The 27171-nt window shown below is 39.9% G+C and overlaps 1 protein-coding gene across 5 annotated transcripts in view; it reads right to left on the bottom strand.

Moving 5' to 3' along the window:
- Positions 1-27171, bottom strand: part of CDYL (chromodomain Y like) — a 180166-nt gene that overhangs the window by 89005 nt on the left and 63990 nt on the right. Inside the window, exon 1 of one of the 5 annotated variants that reach the window (XM_074398400.1) lies at positions 22477-26266. The exons of the other annotated variants lie outside the window; for them this stretch is intronic. Coding sequence (XP_074254501.1) covers positions 22477-22533 — 57 coding nt within the window. The 5' untranslated portion in view covers positions 22534-26266. Of the gene's footprint in view, positions 1-22476; positions 26267-27171 lie in introns of those variants that run through there. 5 annotated transcript variants of the gene reach the window in all.

Here is a 27171-nt window from a genome sequence, read left to right as displayed (position 1 = left end):
AAAATGAGCAAACAGGTGGCAGGAGGTGAAATCTGTGCAGCTGTGGTGCACGTGATGGTGTCCCCTGTGGAATGTTCCTACTTGATGGTTTCAAACCAGGCTCTCAGAGCCTATTCATAATAAAACATGTCACCATAGGAATGCTAAACTTCACTTCTAAATTTCTTCAACAATGATAGAATGGTATATTATCGCATCCATTTCTTCTTCAAGTAGGTGAGTAGAATTAAGGTACAGAAACTTCTGACAGTCATGTTTTCCAAAGTGTTAAATGTAAGTTAATGTTCTAACCAAAAACAAAAGGAGAAATGCTATGATTTAAGTTATTAGCAAGTGTGAATTTCTATCCATGCCATTAAAAATGCACAGAAAAGTATCATCACTATATATATTTTTCCTTCCCATAAGAACACCAAATACTATAACAATGAAATATCTCTCAGTATATGCATAAGAAGGTATAAGAATAGCATAATTTTATTCTCTTACTCACCAATACAAGACTGGGAATTCCATGTGCATAAAAATTAAATATACCCCTTTTGCTAAAAGTTACAGTACTCATTATCATATCTATCCATTTCTTTTACTTACATGGTCTGCCCAAATAAAAACTGATTTAAATATTTAAGAGGTTAAGCCATTTATTCATGCTAAGAAATGGGCAGTGAAAAAAATGCTTAAACCATGTAGAAATTATACCGTCAAGTCCCATTTTTAGTGTTTTGTTCTAATGAGTGTAGAATGGTGTCTGGTACAAATAAAACCACTTGCTTCTTTGTACCAGACACAATTCTACACAAATCACAAGTTGAATCAAATCTATATATGTGTCTTGTATAAACAGAACTTTTCCCACATAGCTGCTACAAGTGAGAAGGAAAAACTATAAAAACATATTTCATAACAACTGCATTATTCTTCAGATATCTCAAAAGATAATAAAGCATTTGTTATTTCTCATTGACAACACAAACCAAAAATGTTAAATAGAAAGCTTGAAGAAATCATAAAGAAATTCCTGTTCTGAATCTGAATCACTGCTACTATGCTTTACTGTCTGGCGTTATTAAATGGACAGAGACAAAGATGAACTGTTCAGGAACTAAAAATAGATAAACTAGGATTGCTGAGGTTCAAAATTTTCTATCTAGTTCTATTTTCATGATATAACAGCAAAGTTAGAAACTACAGTGTTACAGGCCTCTCCATAAATTATAAAAACTTTGCAGCCGGGCACAGTAGCTCACACCTCTAATCCCAACATTTTGAGAGGCTGAGGCAGACATTTCACCTGAGGTCAGGAGTTTAAGACCAGCCTGACCAACATGGTGGAACCCCATCTCTACTAAATACAAAAAATTAGCCAAGAATGGTGGCACATGCCTGTAGTTCCAGCTACTCAGGAGACTGAGGGAGGAGAACTGCTTGAATCCGGGAGGCAGAGGTTGCAGCGAGCCAAGATTGCACTATTGCACTCCAGCCTGGGCCAACAAGAGTGAAAACTCTGTCACAGAAACAAAAAACTTTGTCAAAGCGTTCACTTTTAAACCTAATGTACCACCAAAAAAAAAAAAAAAAAAAAAAAAAATCCAAATCAGAACACTAAGACATGACAAAATTAAATACGTATAGAATTCACCAGGCACGTAGTAGGCTTTGGTGTAAAAGTTGTGACAGATTTCACAGCTGCAGCAGTGTGATGATCACTCATAGAGAGGGTGTACCTTAGTGTTTAAAAACTAAGCACTCTGCTAACAGGAATGAGTATTTTCACCAGAGTAATAAAATCCACTCCACAGTGAAATGCAGCAAAGCTATTCCACAGCCCACAAAAGACTACTCAAATCACACAACGATACACTCGCATATACAAACTCAGGCCAATGACAGACAAATAAAGCATTTAGGAATCAGAATACAACAGCTCTGGCCAGAAACCCAAAATGCAACTCCCGCAGAGATCCCAGGTGATGTTATGGAGGCAGGACCATCTTCCAACCTTGCGATGCAGGCTCCTAACAGCAAAACTGTGACAATGCCAGTGCAGAATACTAGGGGTCAGGGCAGAAGACCACCGACCCCTAGTATTAGGTTCCTTCAGCCGTAACATGAATACCAGAGATGAGTGTGAGACAGACCAGGGGTACTGAGCAGTTTTTGTGAGAAAGCGCCCCTTTGTATTTCTTCTAAATTTTAGCTCATCTAGGGAGACTATTGAGGGTGGAGAGGACATGGCCAAATATAAATTTTACACAAAATCCCAACGCACTAGAGTGAATCATAGATGCACAGTCAACACTTGCAGGCTCCAGGTTTGACACTAGCTTGAAGGTCTGCCACGTGAGAGGCTGCGATGCTGAGACCCTGACGGTGTGCTGCAGCCTCCTAACCAGGCAGATCCTAGAGTCCGGTTTCGCTAACTGCAATCTTTGGTTACAGCAATATTTACTGAACCCCTACGACACATCAGCCCTCTTACTTTTGCTGAGGATATAGTACAGGCTGAGCAATCATAATCTGAAAACCCAAAATCCAAAATGCTCCAAAATGCAAAACTTTTTGAGTGCTGATAGGATGCCACAAGTAGAAAATTCTGTACCTAACCTCACGATAGTCAAAACCGCCAAACTTTGATTGATGAACAAAATTATTTAGAATAGTCTATAAAGTGACCTTCAGGCTATGTTTACAAAAGTGTTTATGAGCCGGGTGTGCTGGCTCACGCCTGTAATCCCAGCACTTTGGGAGACCTAGACAGGTGGATCACCTGAGGTCAGCAGTTCGAAACCAGCCTGGCCAACATGGTGAAATCCCGTCTCTACTATAAACACAAAAAATAGCCAGGTGTGATGGTGTGCGCCTGTAGTCTCAACTACTAGGGAGGCTGAGGCAGGAGAATTGCTTGAATCTGGGAGACAGAGGTTGCAGTGAGCCAAGATTGAGCCACTGGGCGAGACTCTATCTCAAAAAGGAAAGAAAAAGAAAGGGTATATGAAACACAAATGAATTTTACGTTTAGTCTTTAGTCTTATCCCCAAGATATCTCATTATGTATATGCAAAAATCTGAAACAATTCTGGTCCCAATATTTCAGATAAGGGCTACTCAACCAGTACAAAAGACAACAAAAGCAGTATTTCTTCCTATTATCCGCAGTTACACTCAAGTCCTAGGAGTCAGACAATATAAATGTGATGTATTAAACATATAATTATTAAGAAGAGGAAATCCACAGGAAAAAGAGGATGGTGGCAGAGAGGTTGCTCAGAAGGCGCTGAGTCACATGGAAACAAGAGGAAGAACATTCGTATGGGTGATGTAAACCCTCAGAGGCAAGAGTGTGCCTAGGGTGTCTGAGGAGCAGCAAGAAGGTTGGTGACGCTCAAATGGAGCCAACAGGGAAAGATGGAGAAAGACCAGGTCAGAAGAGGAGGTGGTGGGGGTAAGGTAAAATTATTTAGTGCCTTGTAGCCACACTATATTCAGGTTTTGCTCTGAATAAGATGGAAGTCATGGAAAGGTTTGAGGTAGAACAATGGTGTCTGTTTTACATCCCAGAAGGATGACTCTAGTTACTTCGTGTAGAAGTATGCTGCAGGAGAGGCAACTGTGGAATCAGGGAGAACAACTATCTAGTAGGCTATAGTAATAATCCTAGTGAGAAATAAGCAGCGATGTGGCAGAGATGGGAGAAGAAACTAGATTTGGAATCTATCTGAAAAGAGAGCATATAAGAGTTCCTGATGGAATGCGTGCAAGATAGAGGAAACAAAAAATGAATGTTGATCAAGATATTTGACCTCAGTAACTGGGAAGATGGAGTTGACATTTACTGGAATGTGAGAAGATTCAAGAATTCAATTTTCAGCAAATTAAGAGGAGATGGAGAATAGGCCATTTGACCTACACATTGAAAATTCAAGCTCAAGACAGGGATTTGGAATTGAAAGTCATTAAATCCATGAAATCACATTAGGAGTAAGTATGGATAAAGAAAAAAAGTTTGAGGACTGAGCCCTGTAAGCACTTAAACATTTAGAGAATAGAACAGCAGGATCCAGCCTACAGAGAATAAGAAATGATGATAGAAGGGAACCAACAAAGTCGTACTGCCAAAGCCAAGCGTTTCAAAGAGGCAACAATCAATCATGTCAAATGTCCTCAACTAGACCTGGAAGAGCAGGACTTCCAGCTGTGGAGAAGTGAAGAGGTCGACAACTGCTTTTCACTGGGGGAAAACAAAAACAAAAATAAAATGACAAAGTTGCTTTAAAAATGTCATTTCAGGGTCCTTAAAAGCCTACAAAGACAATAAATTGAGAAACATATTGATGGAAAAATGCTGAACTCTGGCTAAGAACACCTGGAATCGGCAGTGACTGACTGGAGGAACAGAAATTTAAAGGGGGATCCTCGAAAGGAGACAGTTACTGAGGCATTTGATAAACATTCCACATACCCAGGGAATGTGTTCTCTTTCCGGGTCCACGAGGGGGTGGAGTTTTAACGGCAAGAACTTCCCAGTGCCATGCCCCCCTCCCATCTCTCTCCATCCCAGAGATGTAACGGTCTCTTGTTTTAATTTTCACGGGTGTGGGAAGATTCAAAAAGTCAATCACTCCAGCAGAAGTTCTAAGCAATTCCTTTCATTGGCCAGAGGTCTTGGAGAAGGTGGGGTTCCTCCTAAGTCCCCTTCTTCCACACCCCTTTGGACTCCATGTTTGTGTCCCCTTCCATCAACATTCCCTTCATGGAAGCCGTCTTTCTCACTCTTGAATTTCCCCTCTGGAGTCCCCTTCCACATTCTCTCGTGGAAGCCTGTCTTCCCTTCCTAAACTCCATCTCTCTCTAGTCCCTTCCACTCAGCATGGAAGCTGCTTTCCTCTCCTGGATTCCATCTGTCTGTATTATCTCACTCAGTGTGAGAGTTAGCTGTTTTCTTTCTCCTTCTCCTTTTTCTCTCTCTACCTAAATAAACCACCTTCTACAAACACTTTTGACTCTGGCATTTACCGCGCACTGCACCGTGTCTTCTCTCCCATTCTTGGGGAGTGACAGACCAAGAACCTGGTGAAACGTCCTCTCAGCGAAACTGAGGGCTCCCCTGAATCCCAACATATCAATACTACTGGCTGTCTGGGAGCCTCTGTGTATACACAGTAGACAAATGAGGGGCCCAGCACAGAGATAATCCTGGGGCAGCCTTGAAACCTGCGTAAATTTTGAATGCACTCCCAATCCATGGTAAAATCCAATAGCAGAGAGTGGAAGCCTTATGGGCTCAAGATGTCTGTCCACAATCCCTCACCAAAATATGGCTCACAAATAAACTACTTAGATACAAGAGTAACCCCTAGAAAGTCAGGCTAAAAGTAAGGGGGATGGGGTAACTGAGAAGAAAAAAAACATCAGTGTCCACTCAATGCAGAGAGGACAAGATCCCTCAGCTTACATCCAGGCAAATGACTTAAAACACACATACACACACACTCATAAAACAACAATAACAAAACCCAAACGAAAGTAAAATCCTGAAAACAAAACACCAGAAAAAGCATGAGTCATGCTCAAATTAGAATAGTCAATGGAAACTAAGTTTGCCTAGAATTTGGGTGTAATAGAAAAGGATCTCATGTCAACTATTTTAAGCGTGTTTGAAAGATTTTTAAAAACTATGTTTAACGAACTAAAGGAAAACATGATGACAGTGACTCAACTAGAAAATACCAACAAATAAACAGCATCTATCAAAATAAAAAAATAATAATTCTAGAGTTTAAAAGTCCAATGATGGACTCAACAGTAGATCTGAAATGGCAGAAGAAAGAATCAGTGAACATTTTGAAAGATCGATAGATTTATCCAAAAGACAGAGAAGAAAAAAAGATAGAAGAAAAACAAAACCTCAGAGAGTGGGAAAACAACAGTGCAGGCATACATGTAATGGGAATACCCTAAGGAGAGGAGAGGGGAGACAGAAGGAACAGAAAAAGTATTTTAAGAAATAAGGGCTGAAAATATTCCTAATAAAATGAAAGACAATTATTTATAGATCCAAGAAGCTTAACAAAGCCCAAATAATATAAACACAAAGAGATTCTTCGACATACATTAGTCAAACTACTGGAAGCTAAAGACAAAAATCTTCAAAACCAGCGAGGAAAATAATAATTCATAATTTATACAGGAACAAAAATATATACAAATAATGGCTAAAATATATACAAATATATACAAATAACGGTCCTTCATCAGAAATGATGGAGGTCAGAAAGGAGGAGAATGAATGACATACTCAAAGTACCAAAAGAAAAACAACCAAGAATTCTATAGTTAGCAAAACTATCCTTCAAAAATGAAGACAAAGCTAAGCACAGAGGCACACACCTGTAGTTCAAGCTACTTGAGAAGCTGAGGTAGGAGGATCACCTGAACCCATGAGTTGAAGATTACAGTGAGCTATGATTACACCACTGTACTCCAGCCTGCGCAACAGATCAAGACCTCATCGCTTAACAATAAGTGAAGGAAGGAATAAATAAATTTTTAAAAGAAAAAAAAAATAAAAGCAAAATACAAATATTCCCAAATAAATGAAAATTTCTTGCCAACAGAACCCCCTAACAGAAAGCATGAAGTCCTACAGGCTGAAAGGACTCCAGAGAGTAATGCAAAACCATGGGAAGAAGGGTAAAGCACTGGAAATGGGAAATATGTGCATGAATACAAAATAGTATTTGAATATTGTTTCTTTTATCTGTTAATTTCTTTAAATGACATAACACTGTATAAAGCATTAATTATAACACTATATACATTTAACACATTCCATATAATATATATGAATAAATTAGCAAAAAAGGAGGAGGGGGGAGATGGTGATATATAAAGTAAAGGTGATATACTGACTAGAATTAGGGTAGTATTAATCCCAGGTGGGCTGTGATAAATTAAAATGCATATTATAATCCCTAGATAATAAGAAAATTATTCAAAGATTAAGTTTTAAAATTGAAAAATTAATAGAGTACAGGCCAAAAAAATAAAAACGAACACATTTAAGAGGCAGCAGGAAAGGATAGACTGACAAGAGATAAACAGAAAAATAGCAAACTGACGAACTAAAACCAACCATATCAATAACTACATTAAAAATGAAATAACTACACACTCCTAAGTAAAAGCAGAAATTATCGGATTGAAGCCTGGTGCAGTGGCTCACGCCTGTAATCTCAACACCTTGGGAGCCCAAGGTGAGTGGACCACCTGAGGTCAGGAGTTTGAAACCAGCCTGGCCAACAGAATAAAACCCCGTCTCTACTAAAAATACAAAAATTAGCTGGACATGGTCGTGGGCACCTGTAGTCCCAGCTACTTGAGAAGCTGAGGCAGAAGAATCACTTGAACTTGAGAGGCTGAGGCAGGAGAATCACTTGAACCCAGGAGGTGGAGGCTGCAGTGAGTCGAGATTACGCCACTGCACTCCAGACTGGGAGACAGAGCATGACTGTCTCAAAAAAAAAAAAAAAAAAAAAAAAAAAAAAAAAGAAAGAAAGAAAGAAAAAAAAAGAAAAGAAAGAAAAGAAAAAGAAATTATCAGATCAGATTTTTTGAAGCAACCATATGCTGTCTGCAAGAGACACATTTTAGAATCTAAGATAAAAATTGGTTAAAAGCAAAAGGATAAGAAAAAACATGCCATGAAAACAATAACCATAAGAAGTGACTGTATTGGTATCAGGCAAGATTTTTAGCCAATAAATGTTACTACAGACAGGAACATTTCATAAAGGTAATAGAGTCAGTACTTCAAGTAAGATATAATAACTATGAATGTGTGTGTGTGCGGTGTGTGTGTGTGTGTATGATCCTCAAAATTCATGAAGCAAAAACTGACAGAAATGAAAGAACACATAATTCTACATTTAGAGTTGCCTATTTCGATATCCCACTATCAATAACTGATAGACCAAAACGGAAAATCAACAATGATATAGAAGACCTGAACACTGTCAACCAACTCACTCTACCTGACATTTACAGTCCCTCGAACAATGGAATACACTTTCCTTCCAAGTACGCTCAAAATATTTACCACAAAAAACTAGAATGTGGGCCATAAAACAGATCTCAATAAATTTAAAAAGATTTAAGACTTACATAAAAAGAGACTTACCTGAACACATAATAGTCAAACTATCAAAAGCTAAAGACAAGAGAAAATTGTGTTTAATGGCTATAATGGAATTAGATTAGAAATCAATTTAATTTTGGAAACTCTCCAAAATTTAAAAATTTTTTAAAACCCATTTCTAAAAAAAAAAACTCATCAGTGAAAAAAGAAAATACAGGGAAAATTAGAAAGTATTTAGAATTGAATGAAAACAAAAGCATCACATGAAAATTTATGAAATGTAGCCAATGGAGTGCTTACAGAAAGCACTACGTTGTAGTTTTGACAGTGTAGTTTTAAACACTTATGTCATAAAAGAACCAATAGTCTAACCTTTTTACTTAAGAAATAAGAAACAGAAGGGCAAATTCAGCCCAAAGAAAGCAGAAGAGAGGAAACAATAAAAGTCTAAGTAAAAATCAATTCAGTAGCAACAACACAGAAAAATACATCAAACCAAAAAGCAAGTTATTTGAAAGGATCAACAAAAATCAGTGAACTCTTAGCTAGACTGATCCCCCGCCCCCACTAAAAAAAGAAGAGAGAAGACAAAAATAACCGATATCAGAAATGAAAGAGGAGACATCACTACCTACACCTGCCAGAAAGGAAGGAAACACTATATACTCTGAACAGCTCAATGTCAACAAATTAAGACAATTCAGATGAAATGCAAATATACCTAGAAAACTATAAGTTACCAGAACTGACTCCAGAAGTAAAGGAAATCAGCAAAATCTTTTTTAAGAAAAAAAACCCCACAAGGAAACTACATAACAATATTCTTTATAAAACAGACATGAAAATCCTAAACCAAATTCAGCAACATATAAATAGGATTGTGCACCATGGCCAAGCAGAGTTTATCCCACGATTCAGGGTTGGTTTCACATCAGAGAATAAATTAATGTAATATTCCATATTAACAGATTGTAAGACAAAAACCACATAATCATCTTGATAATCACTGACAAAGCATTTAATAAAATCCAACACCCCTTCATGATCAAAACTCTCAACAAATTAGAAAAGGGAACATTCTCAGCTTGATAAGGAAATCCACAGAAACCCTACAGTGAATATCATACTTAATGTGAAAGGCTTGGCTGGGCGTGGTGGCTCATGCCTGTAAACCAAGCACTTTGGAGGCCAAGGAGGGTGGATCACCTGAGGTCGGCAGTTCAAGACCAGCCTGACCAACATGGTGAAACCCTGTCAGGAAGGAAAGAAGGAAGGAAGGAAGGAAGGAAGGAAGGAAGGAAGGAAGGAAGGAAGGAAGGAGGGAGGGAGGGAGGGAGGGAGGGAAGGAAGGAAGGAGGGAAGGAAGGAAGGAAGGAAGGAAGGAGGGAGGGAAGGAAGGAAGGAAGGAAGGAAGGAGGGAAGGAAGGAAGGAAGGAAGGAAGGAAGGAAGGAAGGAAGGAGGAAGGAAGGAAGGAGGGAGGGAAGGAGGGAAGGAAGGAAGGAAGGAAGGAAGGAAGGAAGGAAGGAGGAAGGAAGGAAGGAGGAAGGAAGGAAGGAAGGAAGGAAGGAAAGAAAGAAAGAAAGAAAGTTAGTTCAGTATTAAAGAAAGACTGAAGATGTTTCCCCAAAGATTCCAGGAATGAAGTAAGGATATTCATTTTAGCACTTGTATTGCCCATCATAACACTGATTCTTAGTAAAGAAAAAACTCATATTGATTGGAAAGAAGTAAAACTGTCTTTATTCACAGATGGTATGACCCAGTAGTATGCAGGAAGAAATTAAGAAATTGAAAAAAACAACTTTGAGAACTAATAAATGAGTTTAGCAAGGCTCGAATTTGCTTTAACATACTCCAGAAACAACAAACAAAACATTGCAAATGAAAAGAAGCTCGCATCCACAGTTACAAGTATTTTGAAACAAAACAAACAAAAAAAAGGTATCTGTGAGAAATTATCAATTAAATGCTAATGGCAAAATAATCTAATTGTTAATGCTAGGTGACTAATGATGGGTTCATGAAAATTTGTTATACTATCTTATTTATGATACAAATCAAAAACTTTTCATAACTTGAAAATAAAACCAAACTAGAGGATCAATTTAGTTCCTCTTTTTCTTCTCTCTGGAAATGATGGTATAAAATTTAGAGAATCCATTCCTTTGCATATTTAGGAGAATATATCCATGAACTCTCTAGGCCTAGTATGGGGGTAGACTGCAAGATGAGAGGGTACAGATTATTAACCCAGTTGTTTCTTTAATGGTCTCCTACTCTTTTTTAGTCAATTTGGGTATTTCTAGGAAAGTGCTTATATTCTAAGTATTATACAGTAGTAAGTCCTCACTGTTCTTGATAGGTGCTTGGAAACTGTGACTTAAGAAAAAATCATCTATAACACAGTGGTTTTTTCCTTCATCAATTTTATAATGAAATGACACTGAAGAAAATTATCTTATTCAAGAACCTGCCATTGTTGTTTCACTGAAACTAGCAGTTTCCAAGGACTTACTGATGACGTTAAGTGAGGACTTACTGTAATATTTCCTACTTGTTGGCATATAATTGTTTGTAGTCTCACTTTTAAAAATACTTGTTGTACCTGTAGATGTGACCTTCTTTTCATTCATAATGTTTTAATCTTCTTTCTTGTACTTTAGATAAACTCACTTTTTTAAACAACCAACTTTTGCATTTGTATCCTCTCAACTGTATCCTTGTTTTAGAATTATTTTCTATTCTTCTATTTAATGTTTTTAAAGCAAACAAGGAAAAACCTCTCTCTTTAACTTTATTCTGCACTTCTTTCTGATTTTTAACTTGGGTACTTGATTCCATTTTGTTTTCTTCATTGGCCCACAATTTACACTGAATTCAAATTTCCAAAATGCATAAAATTAGAAATTCGGTTCTTAATCTAATAATTGTGATCAGACAACATAATATGGTATTAATGTGGTTTTTGTTAATACTGGCTGCTTTCTGGCCAGTGTGCAAACAAACCTGAATGTCTTTTGTATTTTAAAAGAATTTATCTCCTTATTAAAGTAGGTTCTTTATATCCACTTGCTCAAACAAAACTGTAGCTATTAAAATCTTCTGATTTTTTGGAACTTCTTTCTGATCAATCTACTAGTTACTCACAGAGACGTCATTCAACAACTGACGCTGACTATAGATCTAAAATTATGTCAGCTTTGCCTTAACTATTTTGAAGCTATGCTACCAAAGGCAAACAAGGTTAGAATTACTTTATCTTCATGGAGAACTATTCATTTTATCACTGCACAATGACCACTCTTGTCTTCCTTCCTCCTTGAAATTATGTTTTATCCAATCTGATCATCTCTGATCTTTATATGAAATTTAATCCTTTTTTAGCTACTAGGATAATAAACACATTTTATCTGTATTTATTTTGACCATTTCATTCTATTTACCCTTGCTTTTTCTATAGTTCCTTGGCCCTTCCTTCCTATAATTTGTAATGTTCAGTTGTTACCTTTACACCTTTAGCATGTGTATTAGTTGCTGATAAAGACATACCCGAAACTGAGAACAAAAAGAGGTTTACTGGACTTAACAGTTCCACATGGCTAGGGAGGCCTAAGAATCATGGTGGGAGGTAATAGGCACTTTTTACACGGTGGCAGCAACAGAAAATAAGGAAGAAGCAAAAGTGGAAACCCCTGATAAGCCCATCAGATCTCATGAGACTTATTCACTATCACCAGAAAGCATGGGAAAAAACGGGCCTCCATGATTCAATTACCCCCTCGCCCAGGGTCTCTTCCACAACATGTGGAAATTCTGGGAGATACAATTCAAGTTGAGGTTTAGGTGAGGAAACAGCCAAACCATATCAGCATGCTTATCTATTAAAATCTAAAAGGACAAGAGAAAATATTACACCCAATCATCTATTTTGTTCTTGTTGCTACAAATTTTAGTTGATAAAATGTTCCCCAATTTTATCAACATTAGTATCACTGTTTTGTACAACTGATGTGGTTTAGACATACCTGCCATCTCCCATTTCCTTGCTCACCAATCATCTTATGTCTTTCTGAGTTCAATCTCCTTCTTTTTGAAGAATATCCTTTGATAATCGTTTTACCAAGAGTCCACCAGTGGTAAAAATTTCAGCGCTTGTTTGAAAGCGTCCATTTCATTTTAGTTTCTTGAATTGTATTTTACATTAGTAAAGTATTCTAGGTTGCCAGTTATGTTCTCAGCACCATCTTCATACTTCTGTGATTACTGTGGAAAACCACAGTGTCATTGCAGGCCCTCAGGCAATCTCTCTTTCTCCTTCAGTGCCTTCAACATCTTCTACTTTACGTTTGAGGGTCTGTAGTTTCTAATAATATATCTAGGTCTCAATTTAATTTGCTAAGGTTTTAGCATGTTTCAACTTGAAGATCATCTTATCAGGGCCTCTCTTGTCTCCTCAGAAACACTAATGTTACTTAAATTGGATCTTCTTGTGCTTAAGACTAGGTCCTGGGTCCCACATGAGGAAAGGAAATGGGATACAGGTTTGTTCCAATGCCGGCATTAAAAGCTAAGCCAATTTGAAATCAGCTTCTGCATTAAATATGTCTTAGCTTTTGCATTAAATATGTCTTACATGCTTATAAAAATTTGCAAAAAGCATATTTATTTTCTTGATTAAATATGTTTGTAGAACAAAATGGCTTTCTAGGAGCAACTCTTCATAATCTCACACTCATGGGAAATATCATTTTGCAATAGGAACCAGTTGCATCAAAGCCAGGCTCTCTTATAGAAGAATGTCACCAAACGCAAATGTCAATACCTAGTTAGCTGTTAATTCCTTTGGAAGGATCATTCTTTTTTACTGTGAAATAGGCTTTTTAAAAAAAATTCCAAAAGAACATTATGTGACCAGCTTTTTCTGTTTTGGCCATGAAAGGCAAAGCAAAGGAGAAGAGGTAGTCTTTTTAAAAATAATTTAATTATTTCAGATTCAGGGACTACGTGTACAAGTTACAATGGTATACAATATAAAGCTGGGGTTTGGTCTTCTAGTGAACCCATTACTCAAACAGTGAACATAGTACCTTGTTTTAGTACTACAATAGGTAGTTTTTCAACACCTGATACCCTCCGTCCCTCCCTCCTTTATCGAGTCCCCAGTGTTTATTGCTCCTGCCTTTACATCCATGTGTATCCACTGTTTAGTTCCCACTTACAAATGAAAACGTGGTATTTGATTTTTTGTTTTTGATTTTCTGATTTTGTCTCCTGAATCATATTTTATATTAGTAAAGTATTCTAGGTTGGCAGTTATGTTCTCAGCTCCATCTTCATACTTCTATGATTAGTGTGGAAATCCACAGTCAGTGCCATTGCAGGCCCTCAGGCAATCTCTCTTTCTCCCTCTGTGTTTTCAGTATCTTCCGCTTTACCTTTGACAGTCTGTAGTTTAATTCACTTTGGATAATGGCCTTCAACTGCATCATGTTGCCACAAGGAACATGATTTCATTCTTTTTCATGGGGGTATAATATTCCATGGTGTATATGTACCACATTTTCTTTATCCAATACACTGTTGATAGGGCACTTAAGTGAGTCCCTGATTTTGCTATTGTGAACAGTGCTGCAATAAACATACATGAGCAGCTGCCTTTTTGACAGAATGGTATCTTTGTCTTTAGGTAGATACCTAGTAGCGGGATTGCTAGGTCAAATGATAGTTCTCATTTTGTTTCTTCAAGAAAGGGAAGAGATATTCTTAACAAAGTGGACCACCTGGACAATGACTGCCATAGGAGTTTCTCTTTGAAGCTATAAATGAGGAAATAGTCTAGGAATTACAAACTAAGTATAAGCAAATTAACAGTCCTTAAGTATTTTACACGAAAACGTTGTAGACCTAGCACACTAATAACCATAGTGGGCATTCACGTTAACTTAACAGTCCCCAAAGGTAGGGAGCTTTGAGATCATTGTCTATTCGATCATGTTTGCAGATCTTTCAGAAGTTACTTTTAAGGAATACTCTTTTAATAAATATCACAAGATGTATTATTTACTATGGGTTTCATGTTTATATGGCTCAGGTGAAAATTACTCTCCAAAAAAGAAAGCGTTGTGGGGTGAAGCTGTCACTAAGCAGAGCTGATGGCTCGGTCATGGGCTTAAAGCCTACTTTATAGGCTTAAGCCATGGTCAGAATTAACTCATTCACCCTCTCAAAAAAGAACAAAAATACCTCCAGTGAAACAGCAGTACTTTTCTCTCTCTCTTTCAAATATTTCTTTTGAAGCTAAAACCTACAGACTATGCCAGGGGATCAGGGGCCATTACAGGGAAGGAGGGGACTTGTTATTTTTCATCCTAGGGTGTTTTGTTTATTTAAGCAGGATTTTAAAGCAGCAACAGAACCTGGCACACACACAGAAAACAGCACAGCACCCTCCAGAGCAAGATATCCAGGAGTCCCGCCGATCTTTTTGCTTCTGGTTTCTGGTGAGTGGGGGTCAGGGAAGAAGCAGGGTCCCCTTACTTCCTGTTTATGACCAGAGCTATGAATTTATAAAAATGACTATGTGATTGAATAGGGAATGTACACTTTGTGTTGGATGCTGGATTTTAAGGACATGGTAATGAGTCTTTACAACTTAACCAGATCCATGCACGTCATAACCGAGGTGCTTTAAAGGCTTGCTGAGATAGAGAAGTCAAACTGCGTAAGGCCAAACAACATGCAGGGAGTCACTCTGTACCAAGCACATGTAAAGAGAAAGATATGGTACCCCACAATGGCAACAAACCAGACTCATGTGACAGCTTCCAAGGGCATCAAGAAGCACAGCTTTTACAATCTACTCTCTCTAAGGAGCAATCCCATAAAGTTAAGGTATCTTCTACATATGAAAATATTGTGACAGCTCCATTAATGAAAACATATCCTTAAACATCACGTTAGACATGGACTACATCTCAGGATTCAGGTTTCCATTTCCTTTCCTGTAAGTCTCTTCTCCCTACTTCTTGAGAAAAGGCAGACCATGATTTACTGGACTTCTTGTCCCTCAAAAAACATCTGACGCAGGGAAGTGGAGCTTAAACATGGCCAAGGTCAGCATCTGCAGCTCCATTATCTGGGTGACCACAATAGCCACTTAGCAATGGGTGCCACTCCAACCGTCAATAAGGAGTCCTGATGGGGCCACCCCCTCCCCAGCCACCAGCCTGGCCCTGAGACAACTTATGCCCACAGCTAACAACCCCGTTTGCACCTTACTGCATTCTCCAGAGAATGGTAACCTAGGCATCACTGCATACACCATAAATACACATAACCAGAAAGGACAAAGAGAGGCTTTCCTAATATTTTGCTCATAGCATTACATTTTTCATTGACATTTATGTTTAACGGTTCTCTATTTTTAGATCCTCTGCATCAAATAAGTAACTGTAAGTAACTGCTGCTAATGAACTAATCTCACTTTCTATACTATTTTGATTATTGGTGTGATGGTTAATACTCAGTGTCAACTTGATTGGATTGAAGGATACAAAGTATTAATCTTGGGTGTGTCTGGGTGGGAGCTGCCAAGAGGTTAACATTTGACCCAGTGGCTTGGGGAAGGGAGATCCACCCTGAATCTGGTGGGTACAATCTAATTGGCTGCCAGGGAGTATAGAGCAGGCAGAAATACTTGAAAAGGAGAGACAGGCCTAGCCTCCCAGACTACATCTTTCTCTGTGCTGGATCCTTCCTGCCCTTGAACATCGGACTCTAAATTCTTCAGTTTTGGAACTGAGAATGGCTTTCCTTGCTTCTCAGCTTGCAGACTGCCTATTGCGGGACCTTGCGATTGTGTAAGTTAATAAACTCCCCTTTATATATATATTCCTATTAGTTCTGTACTTCTAAGAGAACCCTAACTGATACAACTGCTAACAAGCTCCCTAACTAGAGACTCACCTCCCACAGGCTAGCACCTGCATGCTACACTATCAGGAGCTTCAACATAGTAGTTGGGAGGACAGGGAGGAAGGGAGGGAGGGAGGGGAATACCAACAGCAAGAACCAGCAGTAACAATCATATGCATTACACACATGTAATGAAACAGTAACACTAAAGTCAGTTCAAAAGTTTTTCTTTTGCTAGAAGGATAAACCTGTTCTTAAGATCCTTATGAACTGTGTTTGTGTTGACAAAAGTCATCCCAACAGTCTAGCCACACGGCAGCCACGCAGAGCTGTCTGCCTGCCATCAGGTGAGGTGTTGAGAGAAAAATGGCGTGGGAGGCCAGAAGAGGTGGTGCTGACCAACAGATGCCCCTTCTCCACCAAACATCTATGTCAGAAGGCACTCTGTAAACGCGGTATCTAAAGGCAGAATCTCCTAACTAAGGCGTTTTAGAGTCCCTAAAACGCAAGTGTGCAGAACTAGCACTCACCAAAATAATCTAATTATCTAATGACAGAATCCACAGTCAAATTCCCTTTCATGGGACAGTCACAGGCAAGGCTGCCGCCCTTAAATCGGGCTTCCCTTACAGAGGGAGTGAGCGTGGTAGCGCTCTGCAGACCCCTGGCTCTGCCAGGGGTCCGTGGCCGGGACATAACTCCATCTGCTTCTTCATCTGTGATGCGAGGGTAACCAACTCAGGGCTGAGAAGGCTTAAGCAAGGCATCCAGGGCAGGTGACCTACCTATACAATGGCAAGTAATCTGCAGTGACCACTACTGGAAAAAAAAAAAAAAAAAAGACTATAAGTAGAAGCACACAGCTCACAGAATCCAGCTCACAGTAGAAATAAAATTTCACTGTCTGTTGTAATCCAAGGATAGGTTTGTTCCACAGAACATGTCTCTGCTGTGTGACTCACCAAAAATATCACAAAATAGAAAGCATGAAGGAAAGCTTAATAAGAGAACTGCCAGCCACCAAACCAACAACAAAACATTCTCATGAACAATGCTTAAGAAGTAACAAATCAGTAAAATGTGTACAAATGATTCTAGTTCTAGAACTACTCTAAAAGCACATATACTCTCACAAACCAATCCGTCATGAACAAGCCCAAAATGAGCAGAGACCACTGCAGGTGCTGACCATTTAAACTGGGTAACTAACATTTGCCCAGTGTTCATGTGGCAACCACTGTTTGTTTGTTTGTTTGTTTTGAGACGGAGTTTCACTCTTGTTACCCAGGCTGGAGTGCAATGGTGCGATCTCGGCTCACCGCAACCTCCGCCTCCTAGGATCAGGCAATTCTCCTGCCTCAGCCTCCCGAGTAGCTGGGATTACAGGCACGCGCCACCATGCCCAGCTAATTTTTTGTATTTTTAGTACAGACGGGGTTTCACCATGTTGATCAGGATGGTCTCGATCTCTTGACCTTGCGATCCACCCACCTTGGCCTCCCAAAGTGCTGGGATTACAGGCATGAGCCACCGTACCCGGCCCGCAACCACTGTTTTAAGCTCTTTACCTCTGTTAACTCATTTAATTCCTGCAATACACTATGAGAGATACCATTTCTGTCTTCCCCTTTTCCAGAGGAGGAACTGGGGCACAGAGGTTAAGTAATTCTGTCAAGGGAGCAGTAACTGGAAGAGCAGGATTCAAACTCACGTAGACTAATTCAAGTCTACACTCTCCACCTTCAAGCTGACAGCCTTAAATTCTAAGTCTGTACATAAATACTGCAAAACTTGTAATATATCCTGGAATCGAAAACAAAACAAAAGTCAGGTCATAGGAAAAGATAAATAGGCATACCAGCCAGGAGGGACTGCCCAGACAGGCTGGCCAGGGTGGCGCTCACTCCCGTGGCTCCGGCTGTGTGGTACTGGGCAGGTTCCTTAGGCTCTGTGAGCTCTGGTTTGCTCATCCAGGTCACTGGATGGCTGGACAATAGCGGTGCCGACCCTTAGAAGGCTGTGACAAGGACCCCAAGTGTTTGGGTGTGAAACATTTTAGCGCCTGACACCTACCAGGACTATATTTATGTTCACCATTACTACATGTTAGTGAGGTTATAACCTAGAAGAATAATCAAAACAAATAGTGGTTGGGTACTGACTGTTAGATTTTTACCTGAGTTGCCCTTCCTCTTTACTGCTTGAATTTTTCTAGGAAAATAATGTGTTTTTTTAAATACAACAACGAAAACAAAATCTATTTAAAGACTCACTTTGGACAAGAAGTATATTTTAAGACAAAAGAAAATGAAAAAAGTGGATGAACAAGGCTTCTAGTTGAACTTCCTGCATTGAGAAATAAGCACAATTTTGAAGAAAAGTGAAAATATGCAAAGGAGGCAGGGCCTTGAGCTAGTGCGATACAGAAGCGTTAAGTCCACGGGACAAGACAGGGTGGGGGCATAAAAATCTTTCCGCTGAACAGATACAATCTGACTTGGCAAATCCATGTCTTTAAATCACCGTTTCAGCAAAGAGGTGGTTTTCCTTCTAAACAGGCATAATGAGAATGAACAAAAGCTGACTTAATTTCTTCAGCAAGGGTTCAAGGAGCACAGCGATCACTGGATAATTCCCTGTAAAGTTAAATGGAAGACCTGGGACACATCTGAATTCAGCAGAGCTTTCTGAGAAGCACATGGCCAGAAACAACATTCTTATGTCCAATGACAGACCGTATTGAAATAGACAGAAGGGATCCATAAACAGGTGGCGCTGTGAGCACAGGTCAGGCCCTGCAGACCTGCCCATCAGGAGACTTTGAGAAATCACCCACATGCACCAAACTGGCAACAAACAGTCCTCAACAATCTACCTGTTCTGAAGGGACTTCAAAGGCCTACAAAGATATAAAGAAGACATTAAGTTTGCAAAAGAGTGAGTTACCAGAAAAACGCAGTCTATTAAGAGTCTCGTAGACTAATTTCAAGAATTTCAGCAAATTTTGCCCCATGTAGGGAAGTCCTCTCCTAAAGCAACACTGGCAACTGCTTTTAAACTCTATGTTTACTCTCGTGTATGTAAAAATATATTGTTTTTACATAAAATTTTTCACCAGAAATTTGGGTAATTCTAAAATACTTTTGGGAAGGATGTCTGGATGCAAAACTTCATCTTTTAAAGTTCTGGAGACATTTGGTGGTGAGGGTTGAAGAGCAATGTGAATGTATTTAACGCCAGTGAACTGTACACAAAAAATGGTTAAAATGGCAAACTTTGTCACATACATTTTACCAATTAAAAACCCCAATTTTTACAATGAAAAAAGCCCGTGTTTTTCTAATTGTAAAAGGCCACAAACTATAACCCGGAACCATGCATGACCACTGAAAGATGGAGGAAAGCTGCCTTACTCTTAAACTGACTTCTCTCACCTCTGTGGACCACTGGCTGGTTGAGAAAGGAACTGCCAGGAATTCTGCCCCACACGAAAAATCGTGAGATAGCCCCGGACAAAACCATCCTGTCTATACTCATCAGGTTAGGTTAGAGTTTCTCTTTCAAATCAGTGAGGAAATGTGCAAAAAATGTTAATTAATGATTCTAATATCTTGTTGACTTGTCCAATGAGGTGTAAAAGGCTTCACAAAGTTCTGCCTGCCCCAAACTGAGCTCCTGAAGCTCCCCCAGGTCCAGAGCTACTCCACCTTAGTCTTCCCCATCAGGGTTCCAGCTGGGGCCATCCTGGGCTCTCTTCTTTCCCTCCCACCCAGGTTCAGTCTTTCCAGAATTCACACATTTCTTGCTCTTCCTGCTGCCATCATCCAGGCCCATCCCACCACCATCCTGGCCGTGACTGTCCCAACAGCGTCCTCATAGCTAGCTGTTCCCCTGCTTCTACCCTGACACCCTCAGGCTGCCTGGTACAACTGAAGGGTCCCGTGGACATGCGTGGGCTGCCCCTCTGGCCCCTCATCCCCTTTTCCCTCCTCTCCAGACACTACTGGGTTGTGTCCCATTCAGGGCCTGCACACTTCCACGGCCTCTGCTTACAAAGTCCTGTCGGCAATTATCTATCCAGCCAACAACTTCACTTCCCTCAGGCCTTTACTCAAAGGTCACTTTCTCGGTGACACTAACACCCCAGCAATCCAACCTAAAATTTCAAACCTTGTCCCAACACTTCATACCCCGCTCTCTGCTTTATTTTTTCTCTTTAGCATTCAATACAATCTGACGTATTTTATGATCTCGTTTGATGCCCCTCTCCTCTACTAGAAAGCCAGAACTTTTATTTGTTTTATTCACTGCTACACCCTGATGTTGTTACATATCTGTGCTGTGACCACAAATGAGGCACATTTGCTAAGCATGTGAGATCTCTATAATCTATATAATCATGTGGGCCAGAGCTCAACACTTTTGATGTGCCGTAAGTTAAATTGTAATTCTTTTTTTCTAACTGCCTGGGGTATGCATTTTGCCAGACTCGACCTTGACAACAAATGGACAATGAGCACAACAACTATATCTGAGCATGAGATGCCCAGCACTGAGCTTGACCGTGACAAGGCAGGGGTTCTGAAGCCTACCCACTCTGCACGCTGAGAGCTACATTTTTCTAACTGCAGGTGGAGACCCTTTAGTGTGTCATAAAATCATTTCATTAAACAGCCTTTCATAAAACAAGCCAGAACAGAACAGAGTGTGTTGCCCATAGTAAGGTTAGTATTCTATGAAGTTTTTCATCTTAAATGCTTATGTGTAGATTATGACGTAAACTACATTTTCAACCATGGGCTATGGTCAAGAAAACTTTGTGAGATAAAGGATTCACAAATAACTTTCAGAAGAATTTGGGATTTCCCTGGTCCTCCCACCAAAGCGGAAAAAAAGCTGTGTGAAAAATCATTAGTGCATGTGTGCAACTTTCTAGGTTGAGAATCTATGCCTTTTTAGCAGATTCCAGAAGGTACCCTAGGCTTAAACAGGTTAAAAACTGCTGATAAAAGTTAGCTGGGTGGTGGCATGCGCCTGCAATCCCGACTACTCAAGACGATGAGGTGGGAGGGTCCCCTGACCCCAGGAGTTCGAGGTTGCAGTGCCCTCTGACTGCAACACTCTGATCACAACACTGTACTCCAGCCTGAGCAACAGAGCAAGACCTCATTCTCTAAAAAAAATTAAAATTTTTAACTGCTTCATAAGAGGGTATTAATAGAGAAAAGGGTCAATTATTTTTCACTTTACTTCAAAGGGTTAAATATTGGGCTTTCATTGCTTCTCTTTTTCGAATCCACTGCAGATCTATTAATTTACATAAACCTTCCTCTTCTCTATCTATATAGTCAATCTAAAATCCTAAACATATTATCCAGGAAATACTTATTTCTCTCATTTTATCCTAAAGCAACCTTGTCTAGACATAGACTATTTCTAGAATTCCAACACTTGACAAGGAAGCTCATATTGACCCTATTAATATATTTTATAATTAAAACCAGATTGGGTTGAATTCCGACCTTAGCCCTGACTCTAGACATGAATCTTGGCTGACAATTATCAGGGGCCTCCTTAGACTTCTTCCTTTAATTTTACCTGACACTTCTAATGCCAGGGGCCAAAAGAGGACAGGCCAAACCTAAATTGGTGTGTGGTGCTTCATGTACACCCCCAGGGTGGCTGGTTTTTGTTTTGACATCGCCTGGAGGGTTGACAGACTTGTGGAACCCGACCTTCCTGGTGCTGCCACTGATGGGTGACAACTTACCTGTCAGGTACATGTGCCCTCGATGGGACACGCTCCCTCCCAGCCTTGGAACCTTGTTTGTCCTCACGTGGTGTCATGAGGTTATTTTATTCCAGGTGGCATAGCATTTTGACATTTGAAAACACCTGACATGGTAGAAGACTTGGCATCTTTATCCTCTCTCTAGACATCACTAAAAGGAACACACGCGGAGCTCCCAGGTGACCAAGCACCTCCACCACTTCACCAATCAAAACTGACTCACTAGGAGTTTTCGGGGTGCACAGTCCTTTGTGCTGAGAACTGTCAAGTGCAAACTTGATCTGATGGGGGTCATACATGAAACTGCGTAATATAAACAGGGTCATGTGAACTAGGGATGCTGAGTTTTCTGGAAACATCTTAAAGATGATCCGAGCCATGCCTGCAAGATGGCATCACTTGGATTATGTAAGAATCTAAGTGTCAGTTCCAGTGAGGAGAGCCAGACACTGGTCTGCTCACACAGGTTTGAGGGTTAACAATTAATACCTTATCTGATGACTGAAAGAACTGGCCTACAAAGATGAGCCAGGCACAGCTTTGCCCACGCCCTGCAGGAGGAGGCCACGTGTGCACAGTGAACTACACTCCAGGGGACATGTGCACAAAGCACGCAAACTCAGAGGGACTCACCAGGAGCAGGGGCTCACTTCTGCAGAGAATCAGGACAGCACCTTCACAGAAGCCCATCTGTGCTGAATTTCAGGAAAACAAAATTTTACAAAGTGAGAGGAAGATTCCAAGATGAAGAAACAAGGTGTGCAAAGGCACAGGGGCACACGAGGTCGGCTGAGGGGTGCCTGCCATGCTGTTCTGCACATGCAGATGTGCTGTGGCACGGCGGGAGAAGCTGGGGCGGGTGTGGGGACAAGTGTGAGGAGCCGTTGTGTCACACAAAAGGCGGGCTCTGTATGCAAAGGTGACAGCTGCCTGATTTTTTTTTTCTTTCTTTCTTTTTAAAAGATCTTCCTGGCAGGAATATGGATGTTGGAAAAAGAAAGGCAGGAGACGGGGACTCCATGCAATACTCTGAAAGAAAAACCAGCACCTGAAGCAAGACAGCAGTGAAGCTGAGAACAGATTCAACAGAGGCTTTAAGAGCTATCCTTAGTACTAAAAATGGGAGAGGAAGGGAGGAGGAGGGGAGTAAGGAGGAGGAAGAGAGGCAAGAGGTCTGCGTGAACTGACAGTGATTAGGAACAAAGGCCTGGAGGTTCCGCGGTAGGAAGTCCTGGATTCAGACACAGGCTCTGCCATCTAGCAGCTTAGCTTTAGATAGGTTACATTACCCTTTCTCAAGCTCTCTGAACTTTGATGTCCTCATTTTACAGAGGAAAATAAAAATAACTACCCTCTGGGTTGTTATGAAGATTGAAAGTGGTAATTCTTTTAAAGTACAAACCAGTACCTGACCTATGTATGTGCTCAATAATGGCTACGGAATTACTGTCATCAACTACAGGGGGAAGCACAAGGTGAGCCCTGGCCACGTTAATATGTCAAAAAGCAGGTAAAGACTAATGAAGGAGTATGGACAGATGTCAAAAGAACAAAGGGGCTGGGCACAGTGACTCATGCCTGTAATCCCAGCACTTTGGGAGGCCCAGGAGGAGGATCACTTGAGGCCAGGGGCTTAAGACCAGCCTGGGAAACAAAGTGAGATCTCTTCTTTACAAAGAATTAAAACATTAGTTGGGCATGGTGACATGCTCCTGTGGTTTTGGCTACTTGAATAGCTGAGGCAAAAGGATCACTTGTACCCAGGAGCTCAAGGCTGCAGGAGCTGTGATTAAGCCACTGCACTCCAGCCTGGGTGACAAAGACCGACCTTGTCTCAAAAAAAAGAAAAAGAAAAAGAAAAGAAAAAAGAAAAAGGGGCCAAAGAAACTCACGAGAAATGGCCCCTACCGGCTAAAAACTACAATTCAAACAAAAAGAACGTATTTGAATCATCAAATAAAAATTATAAGCCCACAATGATACACACACAAAAATGTTAAATCTTCACTTATAATCAATGATTTTACACCAAATGTAAACTTGGTTTAAATCTAAAATGGCTTAAAAAAAAAAAAGCCTTGGCCCTGACTTTTTAGGAGGAATCATGGTTTGCCCGAGTTGGTGACAGCTCTTCCTGGCATAATTCTACCTGGTAACCACAGAAGGAACAACAGAACTAGAAAATCTTCCGATGGTAACACCCACTGAAGATTCAACAAGATTCATCAGTGGATGCTAAATCCATGTGTTGAAACATTAACAGGAAATGGGATTTCCGCCTGGTGCCTAGATGTCACCAAACAGGTTATCTGTAAAGCGAAAAGGGGCAGCCATCGCTTTACAGAAGAGCAAGGGAGAGAGAAATAAATTACACACACTACCAAGAAGCAACTAGCCTGGTTACCTCAAAAGTCACTATAAAAATAAATAAATAAAAGTAGGGACTGACACTAAAAAGGGCATAAAATGCCACACTGTTTTCTATTAGTATTATCACCCCCATTTATTTGAACCTCATTTCAACTGGGGGCTGGTAGTTTCAGCACTCCTCAGCCCTAGATCATTCCCCAAATTTGACTGTTCAGTTTCTCAGATTACATCCAGAATGACAGCCACGTGCATCTTCTGACATGAGGCTGAGAAAGCCTGAATGAATACATGCATATGATCAGGGACTGCTGTGTTAAGACTTTGTACCAAGGGGCAGGTGGATGCAATGCTCCTGCAAATGCAGTGAAGAGTTAAAGGGCGGTTCCTTTCCAGACAAATCCACCTGAAAATCCCCTCACAAAAAGTCCGAGCAAATCACCTGTTTCTACCTCCCCAAAGATCTTTAAACAGAGACAGCCCCCAGACTCCAGCTTCCTACAGCCACAAGAGAGGAGCTGTCCCAGATGCTGCCTGCCACAGCGAAGACATCAAAGCTCACCCCTAACCTACAGGGAGAGTTAAACATCTCCCAGCCCAGAAACTCTCAAATATGGAGAAGTGCTCATGCTTCTTTTATGACAATCCTTCAGCTTTATATGATAAATAATCATAATCAAGTACTTAGCATATCTACATGCCAGGCACTAGGTTAAGTCTCTATCATCAATTCACTCATTTGATTCTCACCACCCTGCTGTTATGTCCATTCTACAGTCTGGAACTAAAGGTAACTCTGGCCCAGGTTACAGAACTAGCACAGAGCTCAAAGGTGGGAGACCCCGATTACTATTTTCTATTAAATAAGACGTCCTCTGTCTCTGAAAGGGAACACATACACCAATCTGTAATAACTATGCCCACCAATCTAAGCAAGCCCCCAAATCTTTAGAGCAGCAAGATTAAATCACAAATCCTAGTCAGTCTAGAGCCACAGACCCTACTGCTCAGTTTTAATTAGTCATTGCCATGTGCCTTGGTGCCGTTAGATTTCCCCTGGTAATCAAAAGCTTTTTAAAAATGAGCAGTACTCCTGGATTTGTGCCTGTTAGTTAAGAACTCTGTATTGGCTAATGCAAATTATGCATTTTTTCAAATAATATTTTAACTCCTAAAAATGTTTATTAAGTATCCAAATTATATTAATCCCTCCATTCTAATTGCCCAAATAGAGAATGATTTACCTTACTCACCAGTCAGCATTTCATCCACTTAGCTAAATTCTAGTGTGTGGCTTTCACAATCTAACTACATGATTTTCATTATCAAATGACATATTTCATTTCTACTTCTTGATCTACACTGTCATCACAAAATGTATTACATCCAATGTTCTTACTGAACCATTGTAAATTTTAGGGCTAGACAGTAGCATTCTTAAACTCTACGAATACTTTTAAAATTAAAAAACTTACAAAATAAACAAAATTACTAGTTTAAATGGTTTAATAGGAAAATAAAACCTATTTAAAGGAAGTAAATAGGAAAATGAAACCTATATAAAAACTCGAGTTCCCACAAGCTCCATTAAAATTATAAGCTAAAACATCAACTTTTCTAGTTAATTTGACAAAAGGTCACCAAACTGAACTTTTAAAGACAAAATACACAGAAACGGTGAAAGGTGTAACACACTACATCTCTTCAACCGTAGCTCAAATAGAATGAGAACAGAGTTTTGTCTATCTAAAATCCAGCTATATGCCTCATGCCTAGCAGACACTCAAGTATTTGCTGAATTAATCACACAATGAATTGTGATACCGGCAATGAGCATGAAGCATAAATGTGAAGAGTCAATAAGCAAACAGTTATCCAATGTGCGCTTATAAGGCCCTTGTTACTAATATTCCTCTTACCCGCATATTCCTCTATGAAGTAGGTTGAACATGTATTATTTTTGCCAATTCAATCATGAGAAAACGGGCTCCAGAGTTAAATGACTGACAAAGTCACCCAGCTAATCCACTCCAGCTAGTGGTAGAGCTGACACTGGCCCCCTCTCTCCCCACCCTTTTCCCCCAATTCCATCCCCTTCCCTGCCTCCTGTTTTCTCCTGAGCACAGCACACCATCTCACCATCGAACATACTGTGTTTTACTTCTGTGTTTGTGGTGTACACGTGAGCTTCATAAAGGCAGAAATTCATTAGTATTGTTTCCTGCTATGTCCCATGAACTTTTGAGCGTCTGCCACCTAACAGGTACAAAATAACTAAGTTTTCTGACATGCTTAAATTTGGAGAGAGATTTTTTTTTTTTCCTGGACAATATTCTTTGAACCGTGAAGTTTTTGTGCAAAAGGAGTGGAGAAAGAAAATAAGAGCACTTATTTTAAATCCTTCCCCCAAATAACTAACATACAAAAAACTTAAGATCGTTAATCTTTAAAAAGAACATACCACATGAATTATCATGCTGCTCAGCAGTGACCATAGCGTCTGCAGTCTCCTGTTTATAATTCAGTTAACCTCGAAAAGGACTTGCACTTGTCAGATAATCGTTAAGGTATGTTTCCATGAAGACTCATTTCGCCAAAAGTCAGTACTGTTTTCGTAATTGGCTTTTCTCATTCCACATTTGTAACAAGCTCCAACACCATTATGAAGCCCCCTTCAAGATGTTTTTCCTCATCCCAGTTTGCCTAAAATGTTGCTTTATACATGTTGGTTTTTAAAAACACTCATTCCTGCCTTTAGGAATTTAAAGGAGAGAAGATGGACTCAGGCAAAAAAAGTTTCATCTAGATGTCCCTAAATAATCAGAATACTCTTAAGACAGACCACTCTTCTGGGCTAAATATGATTAAACCTAAAATTTGATAAGAAAAAGGGTATCAGCTCTACAAGAACAGGTGAATGACAACTAGGGCCTAATAAATTAAATTACTTACCTTTTTAAT

Source organism: Saimiri boliviensis, chromosome 4, assembly GCF_048565385.1.
Source record: "Saimiri boliviensis isolate mSaiBol1 chromosome 4, mSaiBol1.pri, whole genome shotgun sequence".
Lineage (NCBI taxonomy): Eukaryota > Metazoa > Chordata > Mammalia > Primates > Cebidae > Saimiri > Saimiri boliviensis.
This window is presented reverse-complemented; position numbering and strand designations above follow the sequence as displayed.